Source organism: Ptychodera flava, chromosome 13, assembly GCF_041260155.1.
Source record: "Ptychodera flava strain L36383 chromosome 13, AS_Pfla_20210202, whole genome shotgun sequence".
Lineage (NCBI taxonomy): Eukaryota > Metazoa > Hemichordata > Enteropneusta > Ptychoderidae > Ptychodera > Ptychodera flava.
The window spans coordinates 6,898,769-6,920,062 of NC_091940.1; the positions used below are offsets into that span (position 1 = coordinate 6,898,769).

Sequence of the window (21,294 nt, forward strand, 5' to 3'; positions counted from 1 at the left end):
CAGCAAAGGTATCTGATGAGTAGTTTTTTGGGAATAAAATTTTCTGACCAAAAATGGCAATAATTGCCCCCAAAATAAAAAGTGCAGATTTCACCATAATTTTAATATATCATATATTACAATAATCCCTTGGAACCTATATATTAAATATCAAAGCTATCGACTTGCAGTTTTTGAGAAACAAATTTTTTGAACAAAAATGGCAAAATTGCCCTAAAAATACAAAATTGCAGATTTCATCATAATTTCAAAACATCAAATTTTGTTAATCTGTAGGAACCTGCATATTTAATTTCAAAGCTATCAGAACAGTACCTTTTGAGAAACACATTTTTTGACCAAAAATGGAAAAATTGCCCCCAAAATACAAAATTGCAAATTTTGTCATTATTTCAATAAATATCATTTAGTTCATCTATAGAAAAATCTGTATACCAAATTGCAAAGCGTTCAGATGAGTAGTTTTGGAAATTCACATTTTTTGACCAAAAATGGCAAAAATTGCCCCCAAAATACAAAATTGCAGATTTCATCATAATTTCGACAAATATCATTAAGTTCACAAATAGGAACCTGTATACCAAATTTCAAAGCTATCAGATGAGTAGTTTTGGAAATACACATTTTTTGACCAAAAATGGCAAAAATTGCCCCAAAAATACAAAATTGCAGATTTTATCATAATTTCAATAAATATCATTAAGTTTATCAGTAGTCCCGTATACCAAATTTCAAAGCTATCAGATGAGTAGTTTTGGAAATACACATTTTTTGACCAAAAATGGCTTAATTGCCCAAAAAATACAAAATAACACATTTCATCAGAAATTCAATATATATTACTGAGTTCATGCAAAGAAACCTGTATACCAAATTTGAAAGCTTTCAGACCATTACTTTTTGAAAAAGAAATTTTTTGACCAAAAATGGCAATAATTGTCTTAAAAAGGCAAATTTGCATATTTTAGCACAATTTGAACAAATCTGAAATAGATCATCCTAGTGACCTATGTACCAATATATCAAAGCTATCTGACAGGTAGTTTTGAAGAAGAAGATTTTTAAAGATTTTTTCATCAAAAACAACAAAAATTTTCTTAAAAATACAAATATGCAAATTTCACCATGATTTGAACAAATCTGACCATAGTCACCCTAAGTAAACTGTACACCAGATTTCAAAGCAATTGGACAAGCAGTTTCAGAGAAGATTTTTTACCAAAACAGCAAAAAATGCCCCCAAAATACTAATATGCAAATTTCACCACGATTTGAACAAACTTAAGAGGTCACCCCAGTGAACTTCATATAAAATTTCAAATCTGCGGTTTCAGAGGAGAAGGCAATTGTTGACGGACGATGAAGACGGACGACGAGGGAAAATCAACCTATTTGATAAGCTCTGCGTCGCTGACAGCGGAGCTAACAAAAAAACCCCAGTGGGTCACGTTGCATCCGTACACAATATACTTTGCTCTATGCATACTTTAAATATGCCAGATTAATTTTTACCATTTTAGGGATAAAAATTCTTCATGAATGCATTTCTAGAGAGTACCCAATCAGAATTTAATCCTCATTCACTGTAAAACATAGATAATTCATTCCTGTTTACTTAACTCATAAGTAGATAATTGAATACTATGATTCTTTCCGCTAAACATACTGTGGAAGATCAAACTGCCATTTTCACTAGAGAGCCTGGAGATGCAAGTAAAAACCGACGGAATGCTTGAAGGAAAGATTCATAAACTTTCTGGCATTGCTTGCTGTTCTTTGTTAATTTCATCTTGTGAAAAACTTGGATGTTACACTACTGATGGCAATACTACAGGTGTTTGGTTGGCAAATGTTGACCTTAGCTTCAATAAAGTGACCATAATAAATGACTACTTCAGTGACATAAATTCTGGTACATCTGATACCTACAACTGCGTCATCACATAATTGTTGGGTAACATCCACAAGAACATTGAGAGCAGAGTTCTGACAGATGATGACCTAACTGGCATGTTTTGGTCAGCAGTCTGTAGAACAAAATAAATCACTTTTACAGTGAAATAATAGCAGCTAAGCTAACGCTAAGTCAATCTTAAAAAAAAACCTTGCCCCTTTTATCTTCTAGGAGAATTCTATGCTTAAAGTTTGCCGATAATCTTTGTTGCAGTATGTTAAAGTTAGTGAAATGGAACTGGATTGAAATGTGTATTGGCATGGTTGATCAATTCATTAAGCCTTTGATAATACTCGTACTGTTTAGTAAATTTGAGAAAATTCACATTGGCAGCTGTTTTGGTATGAAAACTGTCAATAGAGAGTAAACTGATAAATCACAATGTAATCAGTGTCAAATGCTGATCTCTGATTCTTGATCAATGTGATATCATTACACTGACACCATACACCGTCCACATCACTGAAACATTTGTATTGTGTTTTCTCACCACAAAATTCTTCCTCCTAACTAGGAAATTGTTCCTCTAATTAAAAGACTGCTTGTAAACAGACCATGGAAACATATCCATGTGTAAATTCATTTCATGCTCCTTGACCAATTAGAATCTGTCTGAAGTATCTTCTCTATGCTATGCTTTACGCAAACCAGAGAATATTTCTCTCACTTATGATGACATTAGCGTTTTTACTGCAAATAATAAATCCCTGAAGAATTACATACGCTGATGGTATGAGTAAGTGGTAAACAAGATCAAGAATTTTCTTACACTACAGTGTAGATTGGTTAAATGCAGACCATGAGATGGTTTTATATTTCCTTGGTGGCAGCAATATAATCTTACGGCATGGGGAAATGATTAATGATGCTGTGTGGCTTCAATGGAGAAATATTCTGTATCTGACAACTAATCACGTAAAGAGACCTGAAAGTATACTGTAATGACACCAGAAGACATCAGACTGTAACTTTGAGTGGGAATGGGATGATACATTATACATACACAGTTCCTCAAAGCAGCATTCATTGATTAGTATGCCTGTAAATGATCTGTGTACAAAGTAAAGATGTTTTAAATATACTTTTTACATGCTAACTTGTATATAACAGGCACAGACTGAAGTCTTGGCATATTGAGTGGATATCACATTTATGATTCAAATCCATGATCAAGTAGGAAAAACTTACAAATAATAAAACTTTTACTGGAACTTTTCAATCTCTGTTCACTACCGTATTGTACATTATACATTCAATGAGGTTGCCTATATTATTGTGAAATAGAATCCTGAAAACGTAAAAAAAAACCTCTTTGGAGATATTTATACGCAGATACATATTTTCCTGACAACACATTAGTTCATTTACATTCAATCTGGGACTTATTAAAATCAAGTTTTTAAGAGCCCCTGTGATGTTACAGCCAGCCTGCGTGGAGCCAATGCAGCTGATTCAATGAAGACTGCCTGGACAACAACTTGTGTGTTCTAAAATTTCGTTCACGGTCATTTGATTCAAAATAAAACAGAACTCTTGCAATGCCAGTCATCAAACCCTAGTGTTTATGGGTATAAAGCTATTAAGATGTTATGGAAACTAAACAGCAAGGCTTTGCAAAAATTATCTTTCCAAATAATGTTCACTGCAACAATAAATATATTGAATGTTTTGGTTCTTATATTTTTGACCATAATGCATTATTCACTGAAGGACTTTTTGACAATTGTAATCACGCTATTTTGATTAATATTCTGAAATGGCTAATTATTCATTTGGCAATTGGAAGCAGAATGACACAAATAATGACAGGATTATACTTTTCTTTTTTTTTTCAACTGTGTTAGTTACAGATCAGAGGATCGTTTGTGTTTCCTTTATGTACAGCACATAATGGATCACATCCTGTAAGTAATCTTCGATTGACAGTGCAAATATGAATACTCTCCTCTGGAGTGCTTTGAAAAGTGACAGTGAAAACATTAAAAAATTTTGAAAGTTTAACTGCTTATAGAGTGATGACTGTCATTTAAAAGGATCTATTTTCATATGAAACTGGTGTATGAAATTAATGAAAACAGACTAGAAGACTTTGTTAATAATGATACTTTATAACACTTTACCAAGTTACAGGTCAACTAAATACATTGAAAATATTGTCATTTAATGTCAATCATCCAAACTGAACATCTTGAAGGCCATTTGCTCACAACATTAGCCTATAGATAGATCAGAAATACAGCACAGATATTTTAATTTATGTGTGACATTTTGCTCTGAACCTCAAGGAATTCTCCATAATTAATGGCGTATAATTTTTCATGTGAAACTTGAAATAAATACCTGATGGTCACTGTGCAATATCTGTGCCAAAACACCATAGGCTGTAGAGGAATGCAGGTTATACTGGGCAAAACGTTTCATTGACGGCTCCGCTACTGGCTTTTCACTCACTGTAATTCAAACAATGTACCTGGTACAACTTTCGAAGTACATTCACTAGGAATCATTTTTCATTTACATGTAATAGAAAATATTAAAATGCTGCATTATTTCATACAACTCTGCAGAAACTCATTGCTCAAGAGAAATTCCACAATTCAAATAATGGCAGTAAGGCTGTGTTCACAAATAATGGTCTGGGGGGGGGGGGGGCCTGGAGGAATCATGATTGAAATCTTATTATTTTTCAGATCCCCCCTCGATACCCTAAAAAATTTTCAAGTCCCCTCCCCCACCCCATTATTATCATATAGCTGCATATTTATTAGGGATGCACGTAAAGAAAAAATAAACATGTATTTGGTGATTCTGCTCTCACATGTTCAACACTACCTGTTATTAGCAGTTTGTAGAGCCATATTCCTCAGGCAAGTTTTTAAATTGATTCATTTTAAAGCACATCAGAGGATATTTTTGATTTATGAGTTAAAAGCGACTTGAATTAATCGATCTCGATCTGGCAAGGCCCATTGGCACCTGCTGAAGATCACACAAAATGACGATCATGAGAGAGTATGCAAATTATGAATTCCTGTCTATGTTAGATGCTACCTATAAATTGATTATACTGGAAGGTTAAAATTTTCCATCAAATAAATGTTTTAATCTCTGAAATTTTTGATGTAATTATGGAAATTCTGAATTAGAGTCTTTACTCTACAAAGTTTTACTTTTGTGTTATTTTAAGATGAAAATGTGAAAATTTAGAAAATCAAGCATGATCACCCCACCTTTTTTCTTTAATATTTGATTATTCTCATATGCCAGAATTCAAAAATCCCTGATAACTTTCAAATCACCTGGTCTTTCATGTGTTGCTCTCTTGCCTGATCTTGTGTACAAATATGTTTCACTGTCATGAGTGTCACATCACCTGAACTCTTCAGCTACTTCATAGCCAGAGCTATCTCTCTCACTGCTGGTATGCAGTGACAGTGACACTGCGTGTGGGCAGCAGCAGGGCAGTAGCTGTATTAACTTTGATAATTTTGATAATAATTTTGTTCAGTTTACACAACTGCATTCTTGTTCTACTTCCTACAGCATGTTGAACTGTCCAGTATTCAGCTTGCCAAAACAGCTTGTGAATATATACCCAGCATTTGTATCATTGAAAATGACTTTCAGTCTGGACTCTAATTTGATTATCATCCAATATTCATATATGCAAGTCTTTGTCGACAAACTGAGTATTGTGTGTTTCAGCACGCTATAGGGAGACAGCAAAAAAACTGTATTACCGTTGATATACTGCATAGAAATATTGAAAAAATTATCAACAGCTGCAGCTTCTGCCCAAATACTAGGCCTACTTGTTTGGTTTTTTTTACAAAAATTCATAGTTTTAGATGTTTTTGAGACAAAAGTAATGAAATGTGACAAAATGGTTCTAGATTTTGTTTAATTGTTACTAGAATTGCAACAATTGGATGACATTAATTAAAATGTTATCAAATTTTCATTGAATTATCCATCAGAGCTTCCAATCATAAAAAGGAAACAAACAAATTTTCAGGTGCTCCCTATAGGCAGAGCAAAACTTTACAAGTCCCCCCTACTACCCCAAAAATTTTCAAATCCCCCTGAATTCTTCCAGCCACCCTTAACTGTTTTTTGTAAACGCAGCCTAAAAAAGAGCAGAAGTATGGATCTCTCAGGGCCCAAATGCCAAGTGAGGCATTAACACAACCCCTTGATACTTGATTACGCTACCAAAAAATGCGATTCTATGAGCGACACCCCCTGGATATTTTGCACAACCAAGGAATGGCATTAACCAGAATGACATTGCAAATTTCGGGATAATGAATGCAAATCAGGCCTTGTGTCAGGGGGAAACATACACATTGGTTTTAAAAAGTGTTTGAAGGGTACACATAGTGGAAGAAAATTTGAATCTTATTGTGTCAGCTTTACATTTCAAATATACTGGGGATTAAATTAGTTTGCCTTATGTTTCTACCATGAAATTGTTAATTCTGTTTTACGTTCCGCTCATTTCCACACAATCATAATTTCACTATTATTGTAAACATTTCCCCATTTCCAAAACTATCCCTTCTAAATGCACACATCCATGCAAATTAATTTCCAATATAGGAAATATGTTGACCTGCAGCCGTAGCGACACCTCAAAACTAATTTCCAATTTATTCTTAAAATGTGCACCCCCAGTGACCCATGAAATCAAATATTTCAAAGGTAAAGTAAATCGTCCCTGTCCGGGTAAAGAAGTCCGATGGAAAAAATCATGGCCTCCCTCACATGCCTTCCCGCTCATAGAATGTCTATATGTGAAGCAGTTACACATCTGCTTGGACAAGGTCATGCACTGTGTTTTGCTGATACCTGCAACAAAACTTGGGACTTTATACTCAACCAAAGAGGTAGAAAGGGACTACCTCCTTGACTGAACACATACTGTGTAAAGGGGTTTGGGGAAATAGTTTACCCTGGTAGTTTACGGGATAAACTGGCAATGTTCGCCCTAAGTAACATGCAGATGCACTAAATAACTATGATCTCAACAGAACATAGGACTCCGCTGCAGCTCCGGTTACGGTCGGAATTCGATCCGCAACCCTGCTTCTGCATTGCCATTGGTGAATCCGATGGGCAGTAGATAGCTCGCACGGGACAACATGCAGACGACAGAAAATATTTGTACTGCACTGTGTACAGATTACTCAGAATGATGCGTTTATAAATTGTTATTTTCAGTCTTATTACATTAATGTAACATTCGGTACTTGAAAGAGTTCACCATCCACAGTCGGAGTAAAACCTGCCGTGCACTGCACAAAACAGTGGAAAGAATAGTGAACTTCAAGTGACCTTTAGGTCTGCAACATAACTTAATGTCGACGACAAATGCAAACTCACCTGAATTTGTCAAAGCGAGAGGGATCTTTTTGGAACATCTGAGGCATGTTAAGCTTAGCTATATTCTTGTCATGGTACTCTTTCAACCCATCGTACCACTCATTCGATGTCAACTTTGGAACAGTTTCTGCAGCACTCATTTTTAGTTCGCGATTTTGAATCACACAGATTTCCGGTTCTTCTCAGATAAAGACGAAAGAAGCTCTTCTGCCTTGTCAAGCGATAAACGAATCACGAATCCAGAGCGCGCTGTGTATTATGGGATTAGGGCAAAGGTCAAGTGGGCATCAACCGACTCAGGCTTACGTAACTACGGTAAACAATACACAGGCCGGCAACAATAATACGGAAGTTATCGTGCGAAACAGGTGCGTATCGATTATTTCTTCAGATTTACTCTCTATATTTTACTCACAACGACATTTACTTGTATCGCTGTCAGCTACTTAGCAGAATTATTCTTTCAAACAGAAAAAAATTACTATTTTACAGGGTTGCTCAAGTCGATGCGTCGCCGGGCCCGGGCGCCGGGTAGGCGTACGTTATCGTAGCTTACGTTCGATGGTATTCGCACGTTGATTTGTACAAAATGGAACCGAATCACAAAATAAATTACTTTTTGATGTTTGTCGTTTCATAAATTGAGAAAACAAGTAAGATTTTGGCGATATTCTCAAATATTTCCTTGAACGATCCACGTATTCGTAACGGATTTCCCGCCGTAACAAGTTACGGGTATCGACAGCTCGTTTTGGCGGTAAAATAAACACATAACTACCGAGGATCGAAACTTGGGTCTCGGTCTTTACTTATCCTCCATATCCTCATAAAAGTCACTAAATTCCAAAGTGCTCCTTCGAGTTGTATATTGTATGACCTGGTCATATTTTTGGCCATAAATAATGTTTAAACAGACGAACAGAAAATTGTGTATTTTCAATCTATTGCTTTGTGACTAAACTTTTTATAATGCTTTCCTTTCAGAATGCCAGGACATCGTAATTGTTGTGTAGTCGGCTGTGGAAACAGTGGCGTCAGGTTAGAAAAATGGATGGCAGAGGTTTGCTCGAGTCACAACTGCTTATTTGGACAGGGGCGGTGCAATTGTCGTCCGCCATTCACCCTTTTCCCGTTTCCAACGGGTCTCAAAGATGAATCGGGTAGACTCAGATGGCAACGATTGATCAATCGAAAAGATGGTAGCGGTAAGAACTGGAAACCAAACAGGTACTCTAGAGTTTGTTCTCGCCATTTCATCGACGGTACACCAACGAAAGAACACCCCGACCCTACCCTATACCTCGGCTATACTGACACTAGACGACAAATCATCAATTCCAGACGGAAGCCAGTGAACAGAATTGTTGTGGTCAAGTGTGATGACAGTGATGGAAGTAGCGAATGCGCATCTTTGCCAACATCCAGTGATGCTCCACAACACTCTGCAAAAATTTCATCAATTACATCGTCATCGCCAATAACAACTCACAATAACGATCATGATTACTGTTCTTCGCCTTGTGAACCCAGCACATGTATAAACGAAAGATGCACCGAGAAACTGAAAGCTAAAGACAGGGAGATAGACTTGCTGAGACAATATATAGGTATATTAAAACGAGAAGTTCAAAACTTGAAAACAAAACTCAACGACAAAATCAAACAGCCCTTCAGTCATTTAAATCTTTCTGATGATAGAAAAACAAAACTTTTTACAGGATTGCCAAACAGAAAAACTTTCGACAGCCTGTTTGATAAAGTCCTTCAAAGTAAGGCTTCGAAACTGAAATACTGGAGGGGTCCAAGTAAACTGTCAACCAAGGTGCATAGGTTTACACGGACACAAAAAAAATCTGGACCAAGTCGCTGACTCAGACAAAAGGATGAATTCCTTCTAACACTGATGAAATTGCGTCTTGGCAGTACGAATGCAGATCTTGCTGATCGTTTCGGTATAAGTTCAAGTACTGTTAGTAATATTATCAACACGTGGTTGCGATTTTTAGCCCGTGAACTAAAATGCCTTATTTACAACCCTCCGAGAGAAGTGGCAAGTCAACACTGTCCCATGAAATTTAGAAAATCAAAATATAAGAATGTTAGATACATAATAGACTGCACAGAAGTTTTCATTGAAGCACCAAAGGACCCAGTTGTGCGTGCAGCCACATTTTCTGATTACAAACATCACGAGACAATTAAATTTTTAGTTTCTATTATGCCATGTGGGATGTTCAATTTTGTATCTGAGACATGGGGTGGGAGAACGTCTGACGTGTACTTGACTAGACAGAGCGGGTTCTACGACATACTACAATACAATGACGAAATAATGGCAGACAAAGGTTTCACTATTGCTGATGACCTCTTACTGAGACACTGTCATCTTCACATACCCCCTGGCAAACGAGGTGACGAACAAATGTCCAGGCGTGACGTTCTACGAACAAAAGAAATTGCGAATTTGAGGATATTTGTTGAAAAAGCCATAAGAAGGTTGAAAACATTCAAAATTTTGAAAAATGAATTTCCAATCACACTTTTAGATAAAGCTGATGACATCGTTGTGATATGTTCAGCAATATGCAACACTTATCCAAAACTGTGTATGTAAGCTTAGTTCTGCTGTATGGACCATGTAAATAGAAAAAGTTATTCTTATCTTGTATATTGTATGTAACGAAATAAACACTATATTAATTTCAAATTCAAAAAAACTTGTCGCATTTTATTTATTTTCTGGTACGAACGTAAACTCAATAACTCCTGTGAAAGTTTAAATACATTGTCTCTCCCATATTACTCTTCAATTACAAACACAAGAGGATAATAATTCATTAGCTACATATGTATTAAAAAAATAGTCGAGGTTGGTCACAAGGTCTGACCAATATTTCTCATCGAAGTTAACTCGAAGTGTAAGATTCCCGGCGAAAGTAAATATGAATAGATCACACCATTGTGTGCCGGTAATGGCCATCTGACCCTGAATTTGTGCGAAATATAGGTGATTTCTTTTTAATTTAATACTTCCACTATCGTCCAATTGTATGTAATCTAAATTATACACGGATGGAACTGAATGGCGAATTCGGAAGGGGCATTTACATTCCATTAATCCTACTTCACAACATTTACAGCTCACAACAAGATCCGGTGAAGCACCAAGATAAGGCTTATGTTTATCGACAAACAGACCACACTCCCTATAACCGAATCCTTCGTGTTTGCTTTTCATCAGTTCGAAGTACGCTTTCTTTGCCTCGGGTTCAAGTGTTCGACCATGCTTCACGGATCCAACAGTGTCAATGGAAATATCATGTCCTAATATTGTTCTTAAGAGAAAGTCAATGTTATGTAAATTATTTGGATGATTTTTTATTGTGTTCACCTTTGTATAGATCGAATAAAACTTAGACGCAGTTAGCCTTCCAGTACGTTGATTACGCCATAAACTATTACAATGCTGACCCACAGTTTTGCTTTCCAACATATGAATATCATAATCACTATAATTTACATTCTTAAGTTTGGAAAGAAATTCATCTGTAGTATCAGATAACTTTGCAAGCTTTAAAATTTCATTTTCCTCGATAGCTTTTGGATCATCTAACAAAATCGATTTTGTTTCTTCAGAGTTCGACAGTTCTGCTCCACCTTCTACTTGGAATTTATTTTCCCTCATGGCTCTATAACATCCGTTGGGGACTGATGTCTGCAAGATATCAAGCAGGTTGGAACGTCTGACATCTTCATTTTCTTCCGGCATATATCCGTCAGGCCGAAACTGTTTTCGACTCCTGTCAACAAGGGGTCTTGAAGCAACTGTAAAACAAAACACTTTAATAATTAATATCTTCGAGAAAGTTTTATTCTCTTATGGAGGAGATCCATAAACAGACTTCTTGCGTTGTTCCGTTAACTTTTTTTTACGTGAGATTTGTTATATCGTAAAATTTGAGAGTAATATGTACAATCGTAAAAAAATATCGTCACCATCCCCACTTGGTGTTGATGACATCTTTAATACTCCGAATGACTTGAATATGTTTGAAAAATAACGACATAATTTTCAGAAACACGCATCATTAGTGCCGGGAGGAATATGATCGACACATAGTTGGCTGAAAGTACTGAATCCATAGACTGCAAATCCCAGTCGTGTGCGGGAGGTCCGTACCTGCGCCCCCTCCCCCCCCCCCAAAAAAAAACCAGGGTCGTGGGGACTTGGCACGGAGCGCCAGAACACAACAGTCTACTGAATACATCTATACAAAATAACAATAGAATGTTAATGAAAATACCTTTGCTGAATTTAGAGACTTTGAAGTCCATGTCTTTAACACGCAATGGTTCAATGTGCGTTTTCTTGGCTGGGACATTCCATTGGCACAGTTTAGACGTACATGCTACATTTGTCTGGCCTGTTCTGACTGCCGCTTCAACACGAAAAAACATCGCTGTTATATGAATGCATGAACATCCTAGTCTGCGAAATGTAACAAGAAATAAACGGATTGTTGGTAAATTACTAGAATAATAGCAAAATTGTAGTTTAGTATATTACTAAATAGTCTTAGATAGGATGGAAGGTATGAACCAGAACGAAACATTTCAATGACATGTTAGAGACGATATTTACGTATTTTTTGTCAATGCTTAAGCGCTTAGAGACAACTTTATAATTGTTTGAGGTGGATGACACTAACACAATGAATGCATGTATAAGGGAATGTGAGTTAGTGAGTGAACGAGTGGATGAATATTTACCCGGCAGTACAAGAGCAATAGGCACTTTTTATATCACCAGTTTTCTTTACTACACATATCCAAACTGTGTGAGGAACATCACCAATCTTCATGGTGTGGCAGCAGTTTGCTTTCAAAAAGCAATATTCTGAATGCTGGGATACTGCGTGATAAAATATCTCTTTCAACCAGCCACCAGTATACAGCCTGTATGCTTTCCCTTCCTTGTACTCATTCAAGAGACGTTGCTGTAGAGGTACGTCGTTGCCAGGGTGGTTCGCCATGATGTACATGGTAATGTCGCTGAGGAAGATGGAAGGCCACATTTCCATTCCACGGTCTTCACCAACCCAACCATCTCCAAGTGACATAGGGTCTGGTAAAATGTTCCCTTCTGGGGTCGTCAAAAGAGACACCAGAAACTGATGCCTCTCAGCCGACATTTCCGAAACCGTCGGTGACTCTGGTATGTTTTGTTCCATGGCGGCAAAAACTCGGGCCACTAACTCATCCTTCCTGCCTGACGTTTTCATATTTCGTTTGCGGAGGTAGTCTTTCAGTGCCGGTACTCTCCACATACTGATGGTCTGATAACTAATTATCTCTGCCATGTTTGTAATCTACAACAGATTTGAAAGGCAGTGGATTAAAAACCTACATATGATTATTCTGTATGTTGAGCTCGCCAACCTAGTCCTGAATATTTCCAATCAATCAACTAAGACTTACCCAAAAATTCACTATAAGATTTGAAAAAATACGGTGCCTAGGCCTATCTTTGGCTAGCTCATAAGCTTAGCCTAAGCCTATTATTTTTTAAAACGAAATAAGTTGATGACAGCACATTGCATTACGAATTTATGTAGTAGCTGTTTTTTAATTTTATAAACCGACAAATCGTACGATAAATTATAGTCCATTAAACAAATAACTAACGGTACATGTTTATATTAACGAATTTATAAGTAAAGACCGAGACCCAAGTTTCGATCCTCGGTAGTTATGTGTTTATTTTACCGCCAAAACGAGCTGTCGATACCCGTAACTTGTTACGGCGGGAAATCCGTTACGAATACGTGGATCGTTCAAGGAAATATTTGAGAATATCGCCAAAATCTTACTTGTTTTCTCAATTTATGAAACGACAAACATCAAAAAGTAATTTATTTTGTGATTCGGTTCCATTTTGTACAAATCAACGTGCGAATACCATCGAACGTAAGCTACGATAACGTACGCCTACCCGGCGCCCGGGCCCCGGCGACGCATCGGACTTGAGCAACCCTGTAAAATAGTAATTTTTTTCGGTTTGAAAGAATAATTCTGCTAAATAGCTGACAACGATACAAGTAAATGTCGTTGTGAGTAAAATATAGAGAGTAAATCTGAAGAAATAATCGATACGCACCTGTTTCGCACGATAACTTCCGTATTATTGTTGCCGGTCTGTGTATTGTTTACCGTAGTTACGTAAGCCTGAGTCGGTTGATGCCCACTTGACCTTTGCCCTAATCCCATAATACACAGCGCGCTCGGGATTCGTGATTCGTTTATCAGACCCTTAACCTAAAGCGTAATCAAAAGAATAGGTACGTATAGGTCTCCAGTGAGGGACAAAACTAAGTTGACCGACAGTTTCTCATTCCTGTTCTCTTTTGTAGAGTTCTCGTTCAAGGAAAGATTGTACACTGAATTTAAAAATTACTTAAATGTAAAAAACTTTGCCAGTCTGACCTACTATACAAGATTGATGTCGAATAAAAATAACAACACCTTCTGTAGATAATGGTTTCGCTTTACTTCCAAATATGGCAATAATATGTCAGTAATAAAACGACCTCCGTAAAATTACTTCCGGAGTTGAAAGTTTTCAGAAAGGTAGGTAGTGTTGGGCACAGTTCTGATCTATATTTAGCGCCATTACAGTCACAATATATTACAGTATTAATCAGCAGTCGAACAGAATATCATACCCAGTCACTCTATCTTTCATGTTGGCCGTTATTTGACGGATGTCGTGGTTCTTAAGTCGATAGTTTGTGTCTTGTGTGGTAAGCCTTCAACTGTTCATGTACTGTTTGTGTTTCACGACCGCGTGAAGGTACGCCTGCCAGTGCCTGCCTAGCCTACAGCCTGTGTCATTGGAGTAGAGGTTCGTAGACTGCGAAAGATACGTATGTCATGAGGGTAACGTTCGGACATGTAGTCGTTATCTCACGGTTCTCCACCATTTCGCCAACACAGGTTACCAAAAAAATAAGGGTAACCAAACAACTGTTTCAAGCAGTGTACAAAATTGAATTTGTAAATTGTATGTCATGGTTTTGTATCCATAATATAACTCATGACATTTCAGTGTAACTGTACCAGCGGGCTAATGTTATGAAGTTCATCACGCTTTCAGTTGTTAATTTACTTAGTTTTTGTATTGAAATTCACCGCGTAGATTTACCTATAGCTGTGTACTTTTCCTGTAGCTGTGTACTTCAGGACACTTGCCAGTTTGTGAGCCTTTTTATGGTATAAACACAGTCCCTCTATCCACAAACGAGGCCATCACTTACGAATTGCACCACGTCTGCTTATAAAAGTTGTCAAAAATGCGGAAGTAGGGGTTTAAGCTTAAGTATACGTAGCAACAAACAGCAAGTTCATTTGACTTTCATCTCTTTCCTCTCTTTTGTATCAGCCTTTTTTGTAGGTGTCATTTATGGTTGGTTTTCAAAGAAGCAAATGAGAGCGCCTTTCCTAACGTGACAACCCCGGGTGACCTCTTGGAAGCCGTCTGGGTGTGTTTATGGTTGAGATAATGGTGTCAAGACATAGCATGCTGATATCATCACTTGATGCTCCATTTGAATAAGTGATGGCAAGCGTTGCCTCAAGTTGACCTCACAAAGGGACCTCAAGGGAAATCTGTTATGGCTGGTCTGAAGAAACAATTATTTTCTTCTTCCAAGCAACCTAAACCAGAGCCCACGGAGCACCAAAGCCGCTCCCTGTTTCACACCAGCATGCCGGATAGTTTCAAGTCACAGCTGGAAGGAGTACAGCACTATAGTTCAACATATCTTGATGCCTTAGATGTTCTCTGTGAATCCGCTGCAAAACTGTCAGACACATTTGTCTCAGTCTTCCGGAATACCCCATTCTGGGAAGCATCCGTGCAGCTACAGCAGATATCACAGGACATCAGCTCTGCAACTACATGTGTTAGCTCTCAAGTGCGTGATGACGCGGTAGCATTAGTGACGTCTTTGATGGAAAAAGATGGAGATGCTCCACCAAGGAATGATGAAAACCTCCAGGTATATTATTTGAACTTTCATGGAGCTTCTTTAATTATATGTATATATAAAACAGTTCTGACAAAAATCAACACGAAAATGTGCGAATGCTCTCTTGTTATGCCTAAAACATTAATTTGTAGACCTTTTAACCCTCGGAGCACCAAAGTCAATTTTGATCACCTTTAAAAATATACAATTTTTTCAAGTTTTGCTAAAATTTTGATAAAAAATTCTAGCCAGTGAAATGTGATGTTGTCCAAAATTATCAAAAAAATTTCCCAAAAGTTCATAAATATTGGCAAAATGTTGCATTTAAATTTTGGTTGGAAAAATTACAGCATTCAAAGGGTTGAGTTGCCAAGAGTTGTTAAATCTATGGCTTTTTGATGTGTTAGTTTAAAGCTAAGTGCATAAGAATATATTCAAGAGATTGGGTATGGAATCATCTGTTGATTCTCAACTTTGCTTTTAATGGAGCAAGAAACATATTTACAGTGCTGCCTTTATTGTTACTAATGTCACATGTATTATGAAAAATACTACAGATTTGTTCATCGTCTTGGTTTAAACCCTGATTTTGAACATCTTTTCTTGCCTTTGAAAACCACAATATTTACAAATTTTGAGTTTGGAAGGAGTTTTTCAAGAGTAATTCCAATTACAGTATTGTCTGTGTGCCAGTGAGTTAAACGCTGCTGCTTACTGTTTTAGAGTAATTTTAGCCATAATATTACAGAGTATTTTTGTTTGATCCACCCTTAACTGAGTTCAGTCCTCCAATGTTGAACGGAACTGTAACCCCCTTGACAGCATGAATTTATTTTGTGTGAAGAAAGAAAAAAGAAATTAATAAAAAAGACCAATGCAGGTGTTATAACACGTAAATACCTATTTTCGATTTGAAGCTCACACCCTGTGAAATGGAAAACGTAGGTGTATAAGCTGATGAGGCAGTCAATTGTTACTGTACAGGAAGTGTTGGTGTTTTATTTCAATAACTGCAACTCATCAAACTGTCATGGACATCTACAGATATACAGTTGCTGTGAACAGGTCAATTTTTGTTAGATTCACATAAAATTAAAGCAACTCTTACATTCAGTAGACAAAAATACTTTCCCATAATGCATTGGTATCAGACTAGAAACAAAGAGAATGTGAGTGATGTCTACTACATCAAAGAATGAACTGTGATTGTCAGAGTACAGTATCATCTTTGTCCAGTTGAAATATTATAAAATGGTCATGAGATCAGAATCAATAATGGACAGTAGTAAAATTTAATGACTAATGAGAAAACACAAGTGGTATTACAATACCTAATTGCCTTGATAAATGTGAGATATTTATCAAAACACCTCCCTGTTTTCCGTGTTTTCATGTTTGACAATGTGACTTTAAACAGGCAAAAGAGAAATATTAGTGAGAAGATGTCATATTTCAGACAGTGTTTAGTTCAATATTTCATAGATTTCCCATCACAGGAGGGATGATTTTTGTGCACTTTTTCTGTTATGACTGCTTTTTATTTTCTTCACTCAACCAGAACAGATATTGTATATTATTATACACCTACTGCCGTAACCTATGGGAGTTTGACCGTCCAATAACTTTCTGTATTTTGTATAGTACACGGAGTCTCGAATACAGGAGACACGAGGTGCGCCTGTTTGACCTTTGACGTAGCAATTTTATTTCAACAATCGCACGCGTTCCACTCATATCGCGTGTGCCGCATCCCTCAAAATTTACCATAGAATTAGTTTATATGGACGATTAATGGAGGGAGGTCTATAATAATAGGGTTATACACAAAATACGGCCCTGTATGGACTCGGGCTCAGTGAGTGACGTATTGGACTCGCCTTCGACTCATCCAATACGTCACTCACTGAGCCCTCGTCCATACAGGGGGGTATTTTGTGAATAACCCTATAATACTGTAAAGGAAAAATTAACACAAGCAGCACTCTTTAGATTGTTTTGATCTGGCAGTGGGAAGTAAAATTCTTTGAAAATTGTTATCTGTAACTGGTTAAAATAATGAACAAATAGGCTACTTTGTCTCTAAATTTATCGTGAGGAATAATAAAAAATGTTCACATTGGAATTTATGAGCACAAAATGTCAGTGAACAAGTACCTGGTTCTTTGAAAGATGGATATTTCTGTATGCAGTTCCTCTTATCTTTCTAGTAGTTCCTTGATTTCTCTTGTGGATTGATATCTTCCCATGGCAAAGATGTGGTTCAAGTGGATGTTGCTATTCTAATGGGACAAGGATTGTATATGAGTTTTCACATCTGGAGGCTTTTTAAAAATTGATTTCCTGGAAATTTGTACATTGCGTAAGTGTCCAGTAGTGTGTATCACACCTTTTTGGCTGAGAGTTGTCTTTTATGCTTTGTCTGTCTTTGTCAGATTGTGTTGTAGTTTTTGCCAAGCAAATCACAGGACCAACTCTGCATCTTTGAACAGGGGGATAGACCCGAGTTCTATTGCATCACTGTAGTGGTATTCGGATCAAAGCATTATGAATTTATCAATAATGATGAAGTTACAATGTAATACAGACATGAAAAATTTTTAGACGTTTTCATCATCCTAAAAACAGGCCTGTTTATGGCAATAGCTAGCTAGAAACATTCCTATAGCTGTTGTGTCATGGAGTAGTGAAACTGTGCAGGATTACCAGAATGATATTTTTCATGCCAATAAGGCCTACCAGTATAAATCATGTGATCTCATTAAAATTGTTCATTATTAATAGAATCATCAAAAGTCATCAGGGAAATGTAAGCTTAGAGATACCACACTTAATAATTGTAGCTTGTTATTATAACATCATTGTCATATTTTGGTCTGTGTTCAAACTTTTGATGGAAGACAGGTATTTCCTCTACAGCTGATACACTGACAATAAATTCAGAAAGTTGATTTCATAACAAGCCTTGTAATAAACAAAATTTCATTCTTATGCATCTGTTGCCTGATAGACAAGCATGTTCAGTGTAGTGTTGTTTTATCTCATCACTTTGTGACATATGTTATTGCTGTATGGTATTTCTACAAAATTATGGCCCACATTGGGTTTGAATTGAGAATCTTTGGATTTGGCTTTTGAGAAAATGGAGGACAACCAGTTTATCAACATGTGTTTACAGCAAGTCAAGTGCGACTGCAAATCCATCGGGCAGTATTTGATTATGAATTCTTATTCAAAGAATATATATATATATATATATATATATATATATATATATATATATATATATATATATATATATATATATATATATATATATATATATATATATATATATATACACACACAAAATGTATACAATGTGGCCTCCCGGTTATCACCATAATGGCTTTATGGCAACCTGTGAACTTGGGCACGAGAGTACGGTTACACATTGTTGAGGATTGAAAAATATGGACTCACCAGAGTGCTCTAATGGCACACATACCATGAGCCAAGCATAGTGCCAACAGTGAACGCCCCTTATATTACGCAAGAGGCTATATATATATATATTATATATATATATATATATATATATATATATATATATATATATATATATATATATATATATATATATATATATATACGCATACATACACCCATACCTCTTTCTCTATACATACTACACACACATACACACACACGCACATAATATACCCATGGTGCTCGATGCTGAAGCAGAGCGTTATGAATAACACAAAATTACTTCAAGTACAAAGTAATGATATCTGTTAATGAAACTTAAGTAACAGATATCATTTCTTTGTACTTAAAGTGATTTTGTGTTAATATTTATATATGCATTTATGTATATTATATATATAGACCACACACACACACACACACACACACACACAAGTAAGCACAAAAAACATATGTTCACGTAGGCATATACATACATACATATATACATGTAATTTCAGTGAACTTTGTCCATATCTACCACAAGCAATGGCTATACCAAGCTAGATTCTATTTCTACACTTGTTGGAAGACAAAGTCAAGTTATGTCCCTGTAAATGTAATCAGGCCATGGAATTGTGTGAGGATATGAAACATGCTATTACTCTAATGAGTAAACACTAGGATATAGCATTCTGATAGGATGTATCAGTTGCCATGTGTACACACTCTCCAAAATCAAATAAATTCATCTATAGGCTTATATAAACTAATAATAGCTGAGACAAAACTCTAATCCAATGCATATCGGGAATTGACAGTATGCCTACAGTTTGGAATTTCAACCTTTGATTTTCTGCAGTTGGTCAATTTCATGTGTCTCCTATTTGGCAGCATTTATTGATTCATAACACCAAGTTTTGGTTCTTACTATTTTTGGTAAATACAAAACAGTATTGCACATTCACCGATTTACTCTATCAGCATTATTTGGTTGAACCCTATTGTTTGGCATGATTTGGTTTACTAGTCTCCGTGGACGAAGTCTGTAGGACTTGTGGATTGAATTCCATCTGTCCATGCGTATGTCCGTCCATGCGTATGTCCGTCCATGTGTATATCCATCCGTGCGTATGTCCATCCAGGTAGATATCTCAGACATACAAGAGCCAATTCCTTTCAAACTTGCCTTTAAAAACAAAAATAGTAAAAAAATCACCAAAAGTTAGCATTACTGGCCCTTTAACCCTTTTCCTGCCAGACAGTATCACTTCCCCATCAGCCAAGTCAGTAAAAAGCGGTATTGAGCCAAAACATGACGTATTTTCACCCACTTGGCTTGGTCTGTTATAGCATCTTTAGTCCAAAAAAATCAAGTTTACAGTATTTATGTTTTCAACAGCTCTCAAATGTACAGTATTATGGTAAAATACACCATATGGAATATGTTGTGTTTCATTAATTTTAACCATCTTAACCTGGTGGTTAAATATGGACTTGGCAGGAAAAGGGTTAAATATTATCACTGGTAATTAGTGTTTCTTGCTTGACATACTATTCATAAATTGATACATCCTTGCATATAGATATTGGATATATTATTGTTTTCAATCAATCTGCTGATGTTTTTCTAAACTCTAGCCCATAGAAAAACAAATTCTCTACAACAAAAGACATTGCAATCCCACAATCACAAATTTTACAACCACTTCTTGTAATGTACCATGTTACAGTTTTTGCTTTTTGACAGCCATAGTAAAGGGACAAGAAGCACATGTAGCAAGCTTTTGAAAAGATATGGTCATCAATATTAATCCTCTTTCTTCCAAGTGGTATTTTTTGCTTTGGTTTGTCTCTGGAGCCTGGTAGAAAGAGGATTTTCAGCTATCATACAAATCAAAGATTATTATAAGAACTGCATAGCTCCAATTCTAGCTGCCTAATTTTGCAGAATGTGATATTAAAGCCTGTGATATTATATCATGTCACACTAATGATCTCAGGCCTGATTGTCAGTTATCTGATAGGAAATGTGACTTTACAAAAAGACCACCATCCGTTTACCTTGCTTTGAATATGATCAATGGCCCTCCGTTGAATCAAGGTCCCTCAACAATGGACCATGGTGGAATAGGGGATGCTCACTTCACGTGAAACCTTTCACTTCTTACCTTAACATATACCGTACAGTGTATACTTTGTATTATTGAAGGCTATGTTTACTTGATCATCTGTTGTTCAGGGGAAACGTAAAATTATTATGTGAGTCCATTGTTTGCAGTTATTTTTATTTGCCATGTATGTTTGATGATACATGTCTAAGCTGTAGTAATGATAGCAGATGTTGGTTATGTCTGTGTGTGGAGCAGTTAAACCCAATCAAATAACTTAAAAGCAAAAGGACATTATTTAGCATTTAAATGATATTTTAGGACTGTAGTTGAGTGAACTTGTCATACAGGTCATTGCACTTCAGTTGCTATTTGT

General features: G+C 36.4%; 4 protein-coding genes across 6 annotated transcripts in view; 2 read left to right on the forward strand and 2 right to left on the reverse strand.

The window, feature by feature from the left end:
- Positions 1-7,575, reverse strand: part of LOC139147260 (glucose-6-phosphate isomerase-like) — a 26,572-nt gene extending 18,997 nt beyond the window's left edge. The window contains exon 1 of the mRNA XM_070718289.1: positions 7,337-7,575. Within this exon, the coding sequence (XP_070574390.1) occupies positions 7,337-7,476 (140 nt within the window). The 5' untranslated portion in view covers positions 7,477-7,575. The remainder of the gene's footprint in view (positions 1-7,336) is intronic.
- On the forward strand, positions 7,541-9,365 carry LOC139147261 (uncharacterized). Its single transcript, XM_070718290.1, has 2 exons — positions 7,541-7,704; positions 8,321-9,365. The coding sequence occupies exons 1-2, from the start codon at positions 7,595-7,597 to the stop codon at positions 9,204-9,206; spliced, it is 996 nt and encodes a 331-aa protein (XP_070574391.1). The 5' UTR covers positions 7,541-7,594; the 3' UTR covers positions 9,207-9,365.
- A 339-nt stretch (positions 9,366-9,704) lies between these two features.
- Positions 9,705-13,566, reverse strand: LOC139146963 (uncharacterized). The gene is made up of 5 exons (XM_070717819.1): positions 13,494-13,566; positions 12,107-12,705; positions 11,641-11,825; positions 10,857-11,161; positions 9,705-9,776 (listed from the first exon to the last, which is right to left on the reverse strand). The coding sequence occupies exons 2-5, from the start codon at positions 12,694-12,696 to the stop codon at positions 9,705-9,707; spliced, it is 1,152 nt and encodes a 383-aa protein (XP_070573920.1). The 5' UTR covers positions 12,697-12,705; positions 13,494-13,566.
- A 349-nt stretch (positions 13,567-13,915) lies between these two features.
- The window catches only part of LOC139147264 (granule associated Rac and RHOG effector protein 1-like), a 35,675-nt gene continuing 28,296 nt past the window's right edge, over positions 13,916-21,294 (forward strand). The window contains exons 1-2 of one of the 3 annotated variants that reach the window (XM_070718295.1): positions 13,916-13,963; positions 14,775-15,393. In XM_070718295.1, the coding sequence (XP_070574396.1) occupies positions 15,007-15,393 (387 nt within the window). In that variant the 5' untranslated portion in view covers positions 13,916-13,963; positions 14,775-15,006. Of the gene's footprint in view, positions 14,238-14,774; positions 15,394-21,294 lie in introns of all 3 variants that reach the window. The other 2 variants (XM_070718294.1, XM_070718296.1) reach the window with 2 other exon arrangements.

Coding starts and splice junctions, on each gene's coding strand:
- LOC139146963 (XM_070717819.1), bottom strand. CDS start 12,696: ATGGCAGAGATAATTAGTTATCAGACCATCAGTATGTGGAGAGTACCG. Junction 11,826..12,106: donor TATTGCTCTTGTACTGCCGG/GTAAATATTCAT, acceptor TACATTTCGCAG/ACTAGGATGTTCATGCATTC. Junction 9,777..10,856: donor TTCTTTCCAAACTTAAGAAT/GTAAATTATAGT, acceptor TTTTGTTCGTAG/AACGTCACGCCTGGACATTT.
- LOC139147261 (XM_070718290.1), top strand. CDS start 7,595: ATGGGATTAGGGCAAAGGTCAAGTGGGCATCAACCGACTCAGGCTTAC. Junction 7,705..8,320: donor GAAGTTATCGTGCGAAACAG/GTGCGTATCGAT, acceptor CTTTCCTTTCAG/AATGCCAGGACATCGTAATT.